The sequence below is a fragment of the Centruroides sculpturatus genome, unplaced genomic scaffold (assembly GCF_000671375.1).
Source record: "Centruroides sculpturatus isolate CEXI.00-Female unplaced genomic scaffold, Cexi_2.0 scaffold1282, whole genome shotgun sequence".
NCBI lineage: Eukaryota > Metazoa > Arthropoda > Arachnida > Scorpiones > Buthidae > Centruroides > Centruroides sculpturatus.
The window spans coordinates 36,570-54,181 of record NW_019385766.1 but is presented as its reverse complement, the minus strand read 5'-3'; the positions used below and the strand labels follow the sequence as shown (position 1 = coordinate 54,181).

The 17,612-nt window shown below is 32.2% G+C and overlaps 1 protein-coding gene and 1 long non-coding RNA gene across 2 annotated transcripts in view; one reads left to right on the top strand and one right to left on the bottom strand.

Moving 5' to 3' along the window:
- The window catches only part of LOC111641913 (WD repeat-containing protein 5), a 94,476-nt gene extending 83,187 nt beyond the window's left edge, over positions 1 to 11,289 (bottom strand). Inside the window, exons 1-3 of the mRNA XM_023388163.1 lie at positions 11,004 to 11,289; positions 2,858 to 3,030; positions 1,299 to 1,395 (exon numbers count right to left, since the gene is read on the bottom strand). Coding sequence (XP_023243931.1) covers positions 1,299 to 1,395; positions 2,858 to 2,995 — 235 coding nt within the window. The 5' untranslated portion in view covers positions 2,996 to 3,030; positions 11,004 to 11,289. The remainder of the gene's footprint in view (positions 1 to 1,298; positions 1,396 to 2,857; positions 3,031 to 11,003) is intronic.
- Positions 11,290 to 14,282: 2,993 nt separating this feature from the next.
- LOC111641914 lies at positions 14,283 to 14,651 on the top strand. The gene is made up of 2 exons (XR_002759493.1): positions 14,283 to 14,375; positions 14,564 to 14,651. It is a non-coding gene; the product is annotated as an uncharacterized LOC111641914 (long non-coding RNA).
- The last annotated feature ends 2,961 nt before the right edge of the window (positions 14,652 to 17,612 follow it).

The following is a 17,612-nucleotide window of genomic DNA, read 5'->3' as shown; positions in this document are numbered from 1 at the left end:
AGGTCAAGTTATTTTTCTGCCAAAAATTCGTTATCAGAAATTGCGGCCGTCGTTTCATGTGCTGTTCCGCGATGAAAACCAGCTTTAAGCAACGGCGTAGTCGAACGGTACACACTCGGTAAGTAATCCTATAATTTTTTGTTTATAGCGTAGTTTATACGGATTATTCCCAAAAAATTATACGTGTTTTGGAAATGTTGAGTGGAATTAGTCTAGAATCGGTTAATTTTATAGAAGAAAACCTTTCAAACAGCCTTAGTCCATAAAGTTCCCACCTATCGGGCTGCGATTGGCTCATGTATTTAATCATTCCTACAACGTAATTTTCGGTTAGCGTGGAACGTATCTAGGCGTTATAGGGGAGTCTACTGTACTTATCACAAACAATTTTTAATCTTTCAATAAACAATCTTATTTTTTATTATTATTACCAGAAATATAAAACAAACTTGTTGACATGATATAGAAATGTAGAAAATTGATTTTAAGGAACAGAGCAATAAAATAAAAAAAGAAATGGCTATCTTAATTTTCAAACCAATATTTTTTCAATGGACTTCATTGCACTTGTGTGCACCATATTTTTTCATTTCTGCTCTAATTCCAGAGTAATACCTTTCTTGAAAAATTAAAATTACATTTTTATAATAAAATTTTGTCTTATACGTTAAATTTATTGTACAGGATATTTTATTTTCTGCATCTCATAATTCTACAATTTCACTCCCTATATTTTCATCAGATTCTTTATACACTGTCACAAAGTAATCCTTCAATCTCTGATGTTTACTTCTATAGCTTATACCAATTAATTTTTATTAATTGTATTTATAGATTATAAGCAAGAACAACACTTAACACAACTATTCCTACTTTTTGGTTGTAAAATAATACAAAGTAAGTATAACACATTTCATATACCACTCAATTTCTTGACTCTCAGAAGGAACACAAATAGTGGATATATGTTCTATACCTCCTGCTTTAGCATCAGATAACATCACTGTACAGGATATTGGTATCTAACCCATAAATGAATTTTAAAATGGATGTAAACCTATATTCAAAATAAATCAGTCATTCTAGTGAAATGTCAAAGATTCCCTGAAGTCATAAAGTAACCCCAGCATACAGTAATTAAATTTTTAATAGCAGCCTTTCAAAATCTTTTATTTAATGAATTTTACCACCACTCTCATTTTTGATCTTAGAAATAACTTAACATTGCAAGTAAAAACATTTATATCTATATTAAATATAATTCTCATTATAATCCAAATATGAATAAAATAACTTACAAGAACTTGTCAACCATTCACCATTGGGACTAAACTTCACTGATGAAACTGCTTTGGTATGTCCAGCAAGAGTAAACTTTAAAACATAGTTTGGTTTCTAAAGAAAAATAATTTTATAAACTAAGATAATTTCTTAATGTAATAAATTTGGATAGAAGTTTGTGTTAAGTTTCTAATTTTAATATTTTTTGAAACAAAAACAAAATTTTTTAAAAAATTAGTAATAGAATAAGCTAATTCATATATTTACTTGAAGTTTTTGACAACTATGTAAGTTTAATTTTTTGATGATCTAATTTATTTTTGCTTTATGAATATTTTGAAAATAATGTAGTATTAACAAGCAAACTGATGTAAAATGATGACATAAGTAATAAACAATAGCAATGCAATAAGTTTACGCAATTGAGTCGACGGCTTTTCCTTCTTTGGTGATTACGCAACTTACCTTTTCTCTGAATGTTCTTAAACTATTGAACAAAAGGGTTTGTTTGTGTTTGCACATGTCAATTATCAATTACATCAAATTGATTAGTTGATTTATTTGAAGTTAGTTTTATCACCTTTAGGCTACAAGTTTTTTAGAACACTTAAAACACTGTTTTTGAAATCATTTATTTTAAGAGCTGAACAGATGTAAAGTTTAACAAAACAGTATATACAGTAGAGCATCGTTTATCCGAATCAATTGGGGACTGGGGTTGTTCGGATAACTTATATTTTTTGGATAACCGATTACGTACGAAAACATATATTAACCTATCCCATGTTGAAATTTTTCTCCATTGTGTGTCGCTTCGCGTTGAATTTTCATCAATGTTAAGCCTAACGAAAACTTTTTAAAATAATAATCGTGGGTATTGTATCGTTAAAAATTATTTTTTTTATTTTGTACAAATAAAATAAATATATTGAAAAATATAAAAAACAAAAAAAAAGATACTTTAGAAGTTGATCTAATATCAAAAATGTTCGATTCAGCACGACACAGTCCTCAGAAAAAACACCACACAAAAGTGCCAGTGCTGCCAGCTAAAACACGTACACCAACAAAAAAATATTGGAGTAGCCCAAGATATAGCCAAAGATTGCAGCGCAACAGCACTAGCAAAAATTTAAATTTGCCGATTGGAATGCTTTCGGATAAATGGCGCTCTACTGTATCTGCAGTTTTTAAAATTAACATTTTACAAACAATATATTTTTTGAAAATGTAATACTGTATTTTCTGGCATATATGACAACTTTTTAACCCAGGAAAATCATCTCAAAAGTCAGAGGTTGTCTTATACCCGGAAAGTACAGTGTATATATATATATCAATATATATATATAAAAAAAATAAAAACTTTAAATACATGACTATTTGACTAATGGTGACTAAAGAATAACAATAAAAAAAGGCATTAGGTAATACTTTAAAACTATCAAAAATAAATTTCATATAACATTATTTGATAGTTTAATGCTGAATTATTCTACACCTCTTTTCAGATAAGCTTTTCTACTCAACTATATGCTATGATGATTCATAAAATGTAGGATGATAAAATATTTACCAGTTTTGATGAACTTGAATCCCCTATTTTGTTAGCATTATTAGAAGTAGCCGAAGTACTATTTGCTTGACCCGATTGTGGAGAATGTGTAGCAACTTTGGAATTATCTTGGCTGGTTTTACTTTCTTCTGTAGCCATGTCAATTTTTCTTGTTTCAATAAATCAAAATCAATCTGTAAAACATGTTTAGTTTTATTTTTTGGAAAGAAAAATCTTATTGAATCTGAAACAAAACTCATCAAATAGAGATTGAAAAGTGATATTTGTCTAATTCAAATATTAACCAGATCTTGAATATTTGAATAACCCAAATAGTTTTAATATTAAATATATTTAATAAAGTTCATAAGTTAAATAATTACATTATACAACATATTAAATTAACACATGGAACACCTCAATGGCTAGAAGTGATGGAAATATATAAGGCGCACACTACATCTACGTGCATTAACTCCCGAGAAGAAATGGCTCTTTCATATTAAATTAAATAACACAAGGAGAAAAAAAAGTAAAGAGAATTTACTTAATTTTGAATGAGAGTTTTAAAGTAGCTTTTTAGGCACTTTTATCTCAACTACAATAAATTAAACAATAATTCTCATTCTCATCTACTGCAGTTTTTTTATATATATTTTTTAAGAAAACAAGAATTTGAAAACAAACATTCAGACTGTAGTCTGCTTTTCTTATCATAAATTAAATCATTAGGTACTGTACTGAAGAGGGACTATCTGTACACGTTAGTGGCTACAAGAGAGATACTACTGACAAAAAAATTATTTGTTTAAACTTCAAAAAAAAATTGTTTTTTAAAAAACATTTATGATGGCAAATACAGTTAATTGAGCCATCCACAATATAATTGTCAGGTGCATATTAATACAAAAAGGTAGGTTTGCTTACTAGTTATTCAAATATTTTTAATTTTTGAGTTAATCCTCCTTTGAGTACTTCTGGGACTGACTATGTTTGGAATGATATTAAAAGCATTTGAAATATTTGAAATTTATTATTTTTATCAATGTAATGTTAAAGATTTCTTTTAAGACAACTAAAAAGCTCCGATTTGCTTAGAGATTTGAAAAATCAGAACTTAACTTTTCTAAAGTCCATTTAACTCTAATGCTTTACATTCTTCAGATAATTTTTTTTCCACTTGAGTCATTGCTTAAGTCACCTTTTCCTCAAAAACTATCTGAAGTGAAGACAAACTGAAAGCAGCAAACTTTTGGTTTAAGTTGACCAAAACGAAGCTGAAAAGTTACTTTTCAACTCTCTTCATTCACATTTTGATCAGCCAGTTGAAAGTTGCTTTTTAGCACTGCATAGCATTTTTTTACAGCAACCAATGTATTAGACAACAAAACAGTATGTCGTTAAGTAATACGCAATTATAAAATCAGTTCCAACATGCTGTGGGATTTTTGAAATGTCAGAAAGTAATAAAAAAATTACACCAATTTATTGTACAAGGACATTATATTAAACACACATCCAGTCGGTTATTGTAGCAAAATTGTCATTGAAAACAGGTATATGCTAAATTATTTTTGATTCAGTTGGTTTGGTTATTATTGTTATTTTAAATATTAAAGATTTTATGGTACTAATATAATAAAGTGAATGGAGGAGAAAAAGTGGTATGTACAGATATATACATATAACATGAGAGAAAAAGAAAAAAAAAAAAAAAAATATATATATATAGATGGAAGATTTTATGCCTTTAGAGTCACCATTCTAGGTTCTTTACATACTGTATATACATTTATCCTTTTAGAGCAATGATGTGTACACAAAATAAAAAGAAAAAAATTTCAATGTACCAACTTACATTCAAAATTAATGAAAAAATTTTAAAATGGATTTACATAGGAATTATTTCTAAATTTCTAGCCAAAAATAAACTAAACATTAAAGCAGCAGTATACAACACTTATTTAGGATACTTTCAACATATGGTTGATAATCTTACCTTGTGGCTAAAAAATGATTAATTTTATTTAGCAGACTATTATCTATTATACCTTACATTAATAAATAGAAAATGCAGAACTGAATAACTTAGTTGAATTTAAAAGTTATTAGAAATGCTCCATCTACATTTCAGTTCAAAATTCTTAAAATAAACTGCATCTCCAACATTCTCTTCTGTTATATCTCTTTTCTTATATCTATTCTCTTCTCTTTTCAAAATAAAATTTTTTTACTAACTTATTTTCTTTATTATAAGATAATTTCTTTATTTTTTCATTAGGCAACTTTTGAAAATGAAGTTGGATAACAAAAATAGCTTTAATTGTAGCAGTATAATATTATCAAATCTTTTCACAAGTTAACGATTTTGATCAACAGTCTTACTGTTCCTTTTCTTTTCCAACCAAAAGGAGTTAGAAACAGTAAGTATTGTTGGAATTTTAGAATATTAAAATGTTTTTTCTCAGTTTTATTAAATTTACTTGCTTTTCAGTAAGTTTTAAATTTACTGCATCTCAATTCTTTAAAGGATTAGAATGGAAAAAATCACCACAAAGCTCTGTTAATGTAAAATCCAATCATTTTTGCTTAATATCAGAAAAAGTGATGGGAGTTGATTGGTTTATATAATGTTTCAAGGAAAAAAAGAAAACTATTTTATGGATTATTCAATGTATTCGAAGTAATGTCAATAGACATTACTTCTATTGCAATGTAATATAACATTAATTTTAAATGATAGATCATAGGATAAGTGTACAAATGCAGTTCTGAATGAGGCAGTTAGAACCTTAAATCTGTACACTTACCCATAGGAGTAAAAAAACAAAAACAAAAAAATCAGGTTTGTCTACATGTGATCTTTTGCAAGATATTTTATGGCTATAAGCCTGATAAACACAATAGGCTTAAATAAGAGCATGCAGTGTGACTTATCACATTCCAGAATTAGTCAGTACAATGGCATTTCTCATATTTTATGACCTTTCAAGACATGTCCAGTAAAGTGGAGACAATTTATTTTTTTTTTTAGCATTGTTTCGAGAAATAGTTCCAAATTATTTTCCATTTTTAAACTTTGCTCCATACCTCTAAAATTGGGGCAAATTTTAAAAATGCCAGATATAGCCCCCAGAAAACAGCCTATCTCAGTTATTTAATCATTATTCGTGCTTATGACCAAAGAATTCATCAGGAAGATAAGTTTTCCTGAAGAAAACCAACCATATAGGGAACACACTAGTAATTTACTATGAACACTTTATTATATAAGGAAATGCATTCTGGACCTTCTGTCCCACATCAGTCCTCTATTACAGATCTACTTAAACAAACTCTATATATAAAACTAGAGGATGGAATTCAAGATTTTGATGTTAAGTTTTAATACTTTGATTTTTGAATTTTCAGTGTAAGCTGCTATTATAAATACAGTACTTATATTATTGGAAACAAACTGTAATTTACCAGTTACTGGAAACATACGTTAAAAGAAAATATTTAATCAATAGATACATAGGAAAAATAGATAAGTGGAAAGAGGACTATATGATGAACAGTTATTTAGATTCTTAAATTTTACATTATAATGAATACATAGGTTTCCTTACATTAAAAATTTAGTATTAGATTGGCAACTAACATTTCTAATCAACTTAACTGTATTTTATGTAATTTTCCAAGAAACAGATGTACAGTACATTGTTCCATACAAGATTTCATGCAGATGCCAACCAATGATATATATACATATTGGAAAAATAAAAACAGTTGCAAGTCTGGATAAAAAGAACATCAGGCAGTAATGTTCTTTTTATCCAGACTTGCAAATTTCATTATATATTCTTTCTTCATATATTTCTTAATTCAACAACTGTATTGTAGTTATATATAGAGGGTGTCTCAGTTAAACGTTTCAGAACTTCTAAGAGGGGTAGGGTGCATCCAGATGACTTAGAATCATGTAGCAATGCAGGGTTAGAAATGCTTTCCTGAAGTAGTGATGTACACAGAAATATCATAAAAAAGAAGACCGTAAGGGAATATTCGTTTTAATACTAAATGTACAAAAACAAAAGGAACATGGATCAAAGAAAGTGTTTGAAGTTTCTTCCACTGACTGCAATGCAGACCTCACATCTACTGCACATGGAATTCCGAACATTCTGGAATAATCCAGGCTCATCTCAAATTTCTCCGGCAGCTACTGCGATTCTTGAAACCAGCTCCTCAGCATTGTCAACGGGGGTGTCATAAACCAGTGTTTTCATATGCTCCCAGAAATAAAAATCAAGACATGATAGGTCTGATGACCGAGCAGGCCAACGCATGGGACCACCACGTCCGATCCACTGTTGGCCAAATGACGATTCCCAGCAAGAATGCTTGGAACTTTCACACAATGCCATCTACCACATAAGGAAAGCACTTCCAACCGCATGTTGCTATATGATTCCAAGTCATCGGGATGCACCCTACCCCTCTTAGAAGTTTTGAAACGTTTAACTGAGACACCCTGTATAACTACAATACACGAATTCACCATGTTACAAATACACAGAAAATATTTGTGAATATTACATTTATTAATATTAAAATAATTTTTGTAGGAAAAAACAGATATAAAAAGAAAATTTAAAAGAACATGTAGAAATAAATGAAAGTAACATTAGTTGTAATATGGTATGCAAAAGGATTGGCATAGGTATGACATCATTAAACCGGAATTTAAGTCAGACAAAGCACATGTCACAGCAACCAATTATACAATAGATAGCATTAATGGAAAAACTTCACTTTCCTTGTAAAAATTGGTAATAGAAGGCACAGAATTTGTGCACAGGAAGAAACCCTTGGATTATGCAATTATAGTTTATTTGTAACTTTTATAATAGCTGATGACCAAAACCACCAAATTTGCACAAAGGAAGACTCTTTTGAATGATATTAAATCAAACAAATGTTATTTTTGTTTAAGTCATTAGATATTTGTTATAATTTATATATTTTATTTGTAATTATTAATACTGCCTGGCACTGGAGGAGATGGGTAATCACCCAAAACTGCATTTGCCAGATTAATAAAAACAGTTTAGTTAAGGTTGTCTCATCTACTAGTCACAAATGCCAGAAATAAATAATACTGTCGGATATACAAGGGTAGTCCCAGAAGTACCCGACCTAACAAAGACACAAAAAATTTGGTAAAACATATCTTTATTTTTCGACATAAGTCTCCTTTTAGCTCGATACACTTCTTCCAGCAACGTACAGTACAATAGCTTCGATCCCCTGTTTATAGTGAGAACTGTCGAGCTTCTCAAAATAGCCATCAACTGCAGACTCCACCTCTTCATTGTTGGCAAATCTTTTATCACCAAGCCATTATTTTAAGTTTGAAAAGAGAAAATAATCCGAGGGGCTAAATCTGGCGAATAGGGTGCGTGAGGAAGCAATTTGAACCTTAACTCATTGATTTTGGCCATCGCAATAACGGATATGTGAACTGGTGCGTTGTCTTGATGAAACAACACTTTCTTTTTCGCCAAATGTGGCCGTTTTTTCTTGATTTCATCACTCAAGCACTGCAATAAGTTCGCATAATACTTGCCGTTAATTGTTTTCCCTGGGCGCATCCCAAAAAACTGATGCCATGACCTTGCCAACAGATGGAACTGTTTTCGCCTTTTTTGGAGCTGATTCTCCCCTTTCAGTCTATTGTTTCGACTGTTCTTTCGTCTCATATGTGAAGTGATGGACCCATCTTTCATCCATGGTTATGAATTGATGCAAAAACTCGGCTTTGTTGCTGCGAAACATTGCCAAAGACTCGATTGAAACATCCTCACGATGCTATTTTTGTCCCATTGTGAGCAAACGCGGCATCCATCTTGTGCACAGCTTTCTCATGACCAAAATTTCAGTTAAAATGCGATGTACTGTACAGCACTTTTTGAAATGCCTACCATGTCTGCTAGCTCTCGCACTTTGAGTTGACTGTCATCCAATACCATTTTGTGGATTTTTCCACCATTTCTGGCATGGTCACCTCACTTGGTTGACCACTATGATGTTCGTCTTGGCAGCTCGTATGGCCTGATTTAAACTCTGCCACCCAACATTTTATTGTTGTAAACGAGAAAGCAGACTCCCCCAGAGTAGAATCTAGCTCATTCTTAATATTGGTTGGACTGAAACCTTTCAAATGAAAGTATTGTATCACATAACGATGACCAATTTTTTCCATGTTTACAAATTCACTGAGATTGTTCACTATTTATGGCTGCCAAAAAAATACTATACAACGTAACGTCTTCAAACTTCAAACCTAAGCTTTATAAGGTTGATACTTTCGAACACAGTCTTTTCTTTTTTAAACAAGTACCGCCATCTATGTCAGGTCAGGTACTTCTGTGACGACCCTCGTAAGTATTTAATATTAAACTTTCAGTGTAAGCTGCTAAATATCAATAATTCTAATACACAATGATTTTTTTTTTTGGACTAAATTTTCAAAAAATATGTGTAATTTACTACTACTTATTAGTCAAAAAAGGTTATTTATCCAATGGTCAACTATAATATATTTGACCACTGGATGAGTTTATCAATACAAAAACTTTATTCATCCAGTGAATAAACAAACAGTCTTGTTAATTTTATTTTATCAATACAATAATAAAATTTTTAAAAATTAAAAAAGAAAACAAAAATAGGGGTGTGTAGCTTTATAAATTTGAAAACTAAGTAAATGTTTACTTATAAGTTTTTAAAAATGGGTTGAAGTTTACCTCGGTAGTCCCAATGCCTGCACTTTGGTTAGCTTAGGTTAGGTTAACTACATTTTTAGTAGACGTTTCCTTTTTTTCTTTTTAGGTATTCCTTTCTTCTGTCTACTAAAAAATGTAGTTAACCTAACCTAACCGAATTACGGCTATATAGACCAAGGGTGGGCAACCTTTTTTATAACATGGGCCAGAATAAATTTTACGTTTTTTCCGCAGGCCATAGTAGTTAATTGACACCTTGTGACCTGTAAATTTTTAGTCTGCAAATATGAAATAAATAAATATTACATTTTCTAATTGCATAGCTTTTGCACATAGATTTACTTGATGGATGATGCGATAAGATATAAATAATTTAGAAAAATTCTGTTCTCCCATTTTTTGTTTGAATAAGGAAATGACTCCCTTATTTTTTCCTGTCATTGCTGCCGCAACACTTCAGAAAATAATATTCAATTTAAACTAGATGAATTACATAGAAAAATATTTATTTATAATTTCTTCTAAACATCTGGCGGGCCAGATGGAAACTCTTCGCGGGCCGTAGCTAGCCCGCGGGCCGGGGGTTGCCCACCGTTGATATAGACTACCAAGATAAAAATGCAATAGACTTCTAATACACAATATTAAATACATAAAACATTTATTGCTTAAGTATAATAGATCCGTAACGAAGAACCGACGCAAGCAGAAGATACCTCGTATAATTAAGTCTGCATAGTCAATTACAAAATTTACACTTATCACCAAAGAATTTCGCAGAGCAATCGCACGACAAAAACTTCGAGAGAATCGACAACCTCCCGCCGTACGAATGCAGTCGACGGCTCCGACAAGGTCTCGACCGCCTCGTTCGAAGCGCATCCGTACCTTAAAATCATCATTCATATAAAATCAAAAAACATTGTCAAGTTAGGAAAAAAGAAAAGCACGCAAATTTAAAAAAAAAATAGTAAATAACTTTTTCGACAGTTCGAAAAAGATACTTACCAACTTTTAACTTATAAAACGTTGCACGTCGAAAATAAATGTAACTTCTTATATAACAGCTGTACAATTAAAACAAAGACTGAAATTTTATCAAATTCGAATGATAATATACAATTACGGTATAAAATTTCATATTGACGATTCTGTATTTTTCTTTTCCGAGTATTTTATTTCTAGTTCTTAGCGTAAATAGTTTATTCTCCATTAAACCATTTATTAAATATATTTTTACGTTTAATAAAATTTCGCCATAAAGCCAAATACGATGTCGATGAAACTCGCATTTGGAATGGAATTATAATTCTCGCGACGAAAACGGCGTTACATTTACACGTATCGAGTTAATAAATGTATAAAAATGAATAAATACGTTACATAATTATACTTACAAAACGATTATTCTTATGTTGTGAATTCTACTTTTACCCTAATGTAATGTACTGTACATACATCAATTTGCAATCTTCTTAAAAAACGCCACCTATTAAATGTACGATAATGTCTTGTACGGATGCAAATACAGAATTATAACCCTTTCGACCTGATCTAAAATTAAAGAAATTATTAGCAATTTTCTATCAGAAAAATAAATTGTTTCTTATAGCTAAGTTAAAACTTCTCCATTTGTATCTGATTGCAGTGTTTCAATTTTATTATTCAAAATCGCATTCAGTGTTGCCAAGTATTCAACAGTTCGAGTAAAATACGTATTATACGTCAAATGATCATCAACGCATGAATTTTACAAGTTGAGATTATAATTGTTTACAAAAACTAATTTATAAAATAGATTAATTAACTAACAAGTTTACTATTTGTTTCTTTACTCTTCATTTTGTAGATTTTTTTTTTGTGTTTGTCTTTTTCTGCCCTGTGGGAATTTGAAGGCCGAATGGCCGAGCGGTTAAGGTGGAAGCTTATCGCTCTGGGGAATCCGAACGGATCGAATAATCCCCAGGAATTTTTCGTGAGTCGGTCCAACCGGACAGATCGGCCCCATCTCTCACCACCTGGCCGCCCCATTGTTGGCCTGGCCGAATTCGTAATGAGTTTGCTTAATTAAATAGGCCCTCTTAGTGCCCACAGAGCGAAAAGAGAAATAGCGAGAATAGCTTTATGGGTATTAAGACTGCCCTTTATCCCAAATTTATCGCGAATTTGACAAAATCCACGTTGCCGGCCGAATGGAGAGAGATGAGGCTCGACATATCCGGACTCACCGCCCATGAAAAATTCCTGGAGTTATCTGCCCGAATTCGATCCTGAGTTTACCAGAGCGGAAAAATGAGGCATTAACCGCCTCACCGTCGATGCAAATAATTACACTCCCTCTATTGCTAGCATTACCGTCAATTTGTCAATTTCCTCGCATATTAATATAAAATTGCTTCAATATTTTCATTTAAACCAGGGGTGTCCAACCCGCGGCCCAAGGCAAGTTCCAATGCGGCCCAATAAACGTGTAAACAAAACCGACAAAATGTTTTAATTTTTTTATTATTTATCTATTTCAACGGCATAAACTCAAAAAAGAAGTTTCACAAAGTCGTAAACCTTTATTCGTATTTTATTCTTGAGTGGAAAAGAAATATTTTCAAATACATGGAAATGTGTGAATGAGGAAGGAGTACTAAATAAAGCTGGAGTTGTGACTCAAAAGATTATAGACCCAATTTGAGAAAAGGAGGAAAAGATGAGAAAAAACAAAAGATGTAGTAGCGAGAAATGTTAAATACATCTGTTGACCCTTAATAATTTCCAACTTTTCTCACTTTTTTATCTTTTGTCCTTTCTCTTCTTTCCCTGCACTTGGGTCTATAATCCTTTGATTCACAACTCCAGCTTTATTTAGTATTTTTTCCAACGTTGCAACGATTGCGCCAAATGTGGCTACTTTTTTTTGTTTGACGTAAAAAATATCATTTGGCGCATTGGCTACTTTTTGGGCTACATATTATTTATATTAGTGGAATAAAAATGCACTTTAAAATGGTGTTTCGTTGCTTTTTATTAATTAGAGACCCAAATATAACAAATATTTGTGTTTTTCAAAAAAATTTCCGTTTGTCTCTTTTATAATAAATGAATTTATCTATTTCTAAGTAAAAATTGAAAGTGTCTGTAGAAGTAATTTTTAAAATATCCTTTTTCTTGATAAAGTTTTAATACTTATTATTATAATCTAGACATGTTAATCCTTAAATATACTTGTATATTGGACCACAAGTATATATTATATGTACTTGTGGCCAGTGGCGTAGCGTGGATGTCAGTCGCCCGGGGCGGAGGAAAATTTCACCGCCCCCTTATTTAGGTATCTCAATTTAAAAGACTAAAATTCACTTTCGTCACAGAATAAGTAATGAAAAATTCCGTGCTAGTGTTGCCACTTTTTTAAAATCGCCTACCCGGACGGCAGGTGAGGTTTGTTCGAACAGAAGTTCCTGACTCATGCATATATTATTTTGCAATGCGAAAGAATAATTTGTAGTGCATGCCGGTTCTAAATCAGTTACGGTTAGCGACTAGGCAGACTTTGATAGGAGTAACGCAAGTGACCTAGCCCTGTTGGATATTGGAGGTGTATATGATTACAAATGAATCGTACAATCAAAGAAAAAAACAAAAAACAAAAATAAGGTCAACAGGTTGCGCACGATATCCCGAACGGCGAGTCGATTCGCGTACTATCCGGATAGATGGTAACACTATTGCCGTGCTCATTTCAATCAGTCCGAGTCGTAGGTGGACGAAAATATGAAATAAAATGGTTCAAATTCTTACAAGATATTATTATTATTCATTGTGAAATTTTGCCGCCCCCTAAAAAATGCCGCCCTGGGCGGGATTTTTTAGGGATCTATAAATGCCATAGCGTAAAATAAATTAATTTTATTATGTGAATATAAGAATAATCTAAATATTAATATATAAAATTACTTGTGTCGACTGACTGAGCGACTTATTGATTCATCATTGTCCAGAGCAAACCGCTGAACCTAAAGAGGTGAGATTTGGTACACAGTTAAGCTTAGTTCACACTGAGCGAAACCGAATGCGAAAAGCAATTGCGAATTTTAAGGAGCCAATCATTTGGAAACGAAAAAAAAGTTATCTCGAAAAACAAAATGGCCATTTCCGATATTCCGTCGTTTGACAGCCGGATGGCCGATTGGGCAAGGTGGCAGCTTACCGCTTTGGGGGACCCGGGATCGAATCCGGACGAGTCAAGGAATCCCCAGGAATTTTTCGGAGGGTGGTCCGTTCTGATATGTCGGGCCACGTCCCTCACCACCCGGCCGCCTCACTGTGGGCTTGGCTCGAACCCATAATGGGCCTGCTATAAGAGGCCCTTTTAGTGCCCACATGGGAGGAAAGAATAATAAATAAATAAAAACACCAAGGGAGGAAAGAATAATAAATAAATAAAAACACCAAATGTGTAATACAAAAAGGGATTTATTTACGTTGCCAAATTGAGATCAAATTAACAGAGAATAAACATAAAACCATGCTGAAAAAATATAAATATTTATACTTTATTTTTATAAAGGTTAAATTTATAATATTTACTTATTTTTATCACAAAATATTTTTATTAATACCTTTTAATCATCAAATTATAGACCAGATTAGGTTCGATAATAATAATTTTAATTTCGTTTGATTAGGTGGCATCATAGTTTCTTTACATGTTTTGGAGCATGTGGGTTCTGTAATATTTGCGGGTTATTTGTGTTTTATTTATGGACTGTTTTCATGTAACGTATATTTTAAATATTCAGTTATAACATATCTTTAAGCTAGATTTTTATACATCTCCGCCAATAATTAAAGACATAGTTTTAACGTATGTCTTTAATTATTGGCGGAGATATTTTTAATTAAGTATTTATATCTGTAATATATATAGTTATGTCATATAATTCATTTAAGTTTCATATTACAGCTACAAAATTGAAGGGTGGAAATTAATGAACTTTAAAGAAAATGGACGATACTTGTACAATAAAGGTAGAATCTGCCAAGGAAAACAATAAAGCACTCTTAGGTTTGTTTGAATTTTGTCATTATTTCAGTTTTATGAATGATGAAAACGTAAATATATTATTTATATGACACATAATGTATTTCTATATATTTTGATCGTATTAACAATTCAGGTTTCCAATATTTTACTTTATATTACACGTTAACTGCCATTCGATGTGCTGGCGGTCGTACTAATTAGGGCTGTACGGAGCCATATGACCGCTGGCCGTCGAACCACTTCGTGAGGCCATACGACGACCGGCGGTCGGGGCCAACTTTATAAATGTGCAAGAGAGGCCACCGCTAGGATGTAAAACGATGTCTTACAAAGCCAGGATAATTTAAACTTGAGTGAAATTACATTGGTTATAGCGACATTGGGCGGTCAGATGGCTCTGTACGGCCCTAATTAGTACGACTGCTGGCACTTCGGATGACGGTTAACGTGCTAAGAGAATTTTTTAGTTGCTATGAATAAGATGTAGCCAGTGAAAATGCTCATGTTCAAATAAATGTATTCCATTTTGTTAACTAAAATCATTGCTGTGCTTTGGACATTATGAGTTAAGACATAAATTGCTTGGTGCTGTTATATGATAATTTAAATCTTTAAAAGTAGTAATTTGTAAGGTAAATGATGTAAACTATTTTTACAGTTTAAATAAATACATTTGCCACTTCTATTTTTAATGTATAAAAATTATAAATAATCATGAAAAGATGAACAGATAAATATTTGGTGGCTTCAAAAATTATGTCTGTATTTTTTGTCAAATTTTACTGATACATTTTTTTTTACCTGATTACTGGTAAACCAGTAAACTGTTTACTGGTAATGTATTAGGGTCAGTCAAATGAAAATGAGACAGACTATATAACAAGTGTGGCATGGAAGTTGGTAATGGGGTAGGTGTGTATATAGAAGTGCCCTCTATTGGGAATCAGGAAGGAACAGCGTGAACGTTTACCGCTGTGCCATTTGTCTGTTAGACATGCTCGAAGTGAGGTCGGCGAGTCGTGTGTGCGTCCACCATCACTATGGAGGTCCGATGCTTGTTGACTTTCTGGAACATGGTGCCAGAATTAACGCACAGTGGTACATAGAAACTTTGCAAAAATTGAAGCGTGCCATCAAATCCAAACACCCAGGAATGTTGACAGACAGCATCATTCTGTTGCAGGAAATGTCCACCTACATGTTACCAAGATTATTTTGACTACGCTGCAGAAGTTTCACTGGGAACTTTTGCAGCATAGTCCGTACACATTCTTCATACAGTCCTGATTTCTCCCCATGTGATTTCCATATTTTTGGAGCCCTGAAGAAAGACATTTGTGACCATCAATTTTCTTTGGACGAAAAGGTGCATTCCTGGGTACAATCATGGCTCTGTAGGCAACCGCAAATATTTTTCTATGAAGACATTGACCGTCTTGTTTCACAGTGGGATAAATGTATTAACAGTTATGTCAATTACTTTTGAAATAATAAACAGTTTACTTACTTTTTTCCCATCTGTCTCACTTTGACTACCCCTAATATGATTAAAAATTGCAGCCCAGCATTGTGACAATGTCACAATAAATAATTGGTTATTAGAAAAATAAAATTTTATAAGTTAAAATAGCTGAATTAAAGATGATTAGAAGGCTTTGGAAAGTATTATTATATTATAATGTTTTATCTATATATTTTTGATATAAGTATATGTTAATAAAGGGAACAGTTAACTTTTAACTCTTTAATCTCTGAAAATTTATTTCTTTTCTGCAAAATGTTACTCACTGTTAATGGTGAATTGTTTGTTTTATTAAGTTAATTTTAGAGCTACAGTGGAACCTTGCATAATGAGTATTTTGCATAATGATCAAAACAAATTGTAAAAAAATGACTTGCTTAACAAGCGACATTTCACATAATGAGTGATGAGAAGAGGGGAAGTCTCGGATTGTGCGCGTGCTTCATCAGTTTGTGTTTAGCACTCGTTCTGCTAGCATCTTAGTGTTGCTTGTGTTCAAACATATTATGTACAGTAATACCTCGACTTACGCTACCCCGACTTATGCGAACCCAGAGTTACGCGATTTTCAAATCTCATCAATTCCTCTTTTGTTTGAGTGTCATGCAACTCTTGATTACTCACTCCCCCCACACTATTGTTCAGCTTACATGTTGGGATGCATAGCTACAATTTATTTTGTGTTATTTCTGTATTTGTAATATCTACGGAGACTTGAGAGACTCTACTATGTCATCCAAACAAAGTGGAACTGATTCTTTTGCATCAAACATGAAAAGAAAATCTTTGGAATGTAAAGTTAACATTATTAGACTTTGATACAAAAATGAAAATTTGTGAATTGGCAAAGAAGTTTGATCTACTGGAATCGACAGTCAGAACAATTATAAAATGTAAAGAAAAAATTTTTGAAGCTGTGAAAAATACTCAATCTTTAAATTCAAGCATTATTCATAAACTTTACGGTATTATCGCTGAAATGGAAACAATGTTAAAATTATGGTGTTATAATCAAGTAAATGTGAAAAATTGTCCTGTTGATCAGAACATGGTGTGCTCTCAAGCTAAGCTGGTTTTTGAGAGATTGAAAGAGGATGCTGGAGAGGTGGCTAAAGATGAAGAGTTTATAGCTAGTAACGGTTGGTTCAGCTGATTCAAAAGTTACTGTAATTGGCATAGCATTGCAGAAAATGGAGAGGAGGCAAGTGCTGATAAAGAGGCTGCATCTTACTATCCAGAGAAATTCATAGCTATAATAGATGAAGGTGGCTATACCAGCCAAACCATATTCAACATAGATGAGATTGGCCTGTTCTGGAAGATGATGCCTGAAAGAATGGCATCTTCTTCCAGAACAGGCCTTTTAGAGAAAATCTTTTCAGGTTTTAAGGCCGCCAAAGATCGATTGACGGTGATGGTTGGCACAAATGCAGCTGGTGATTGTAA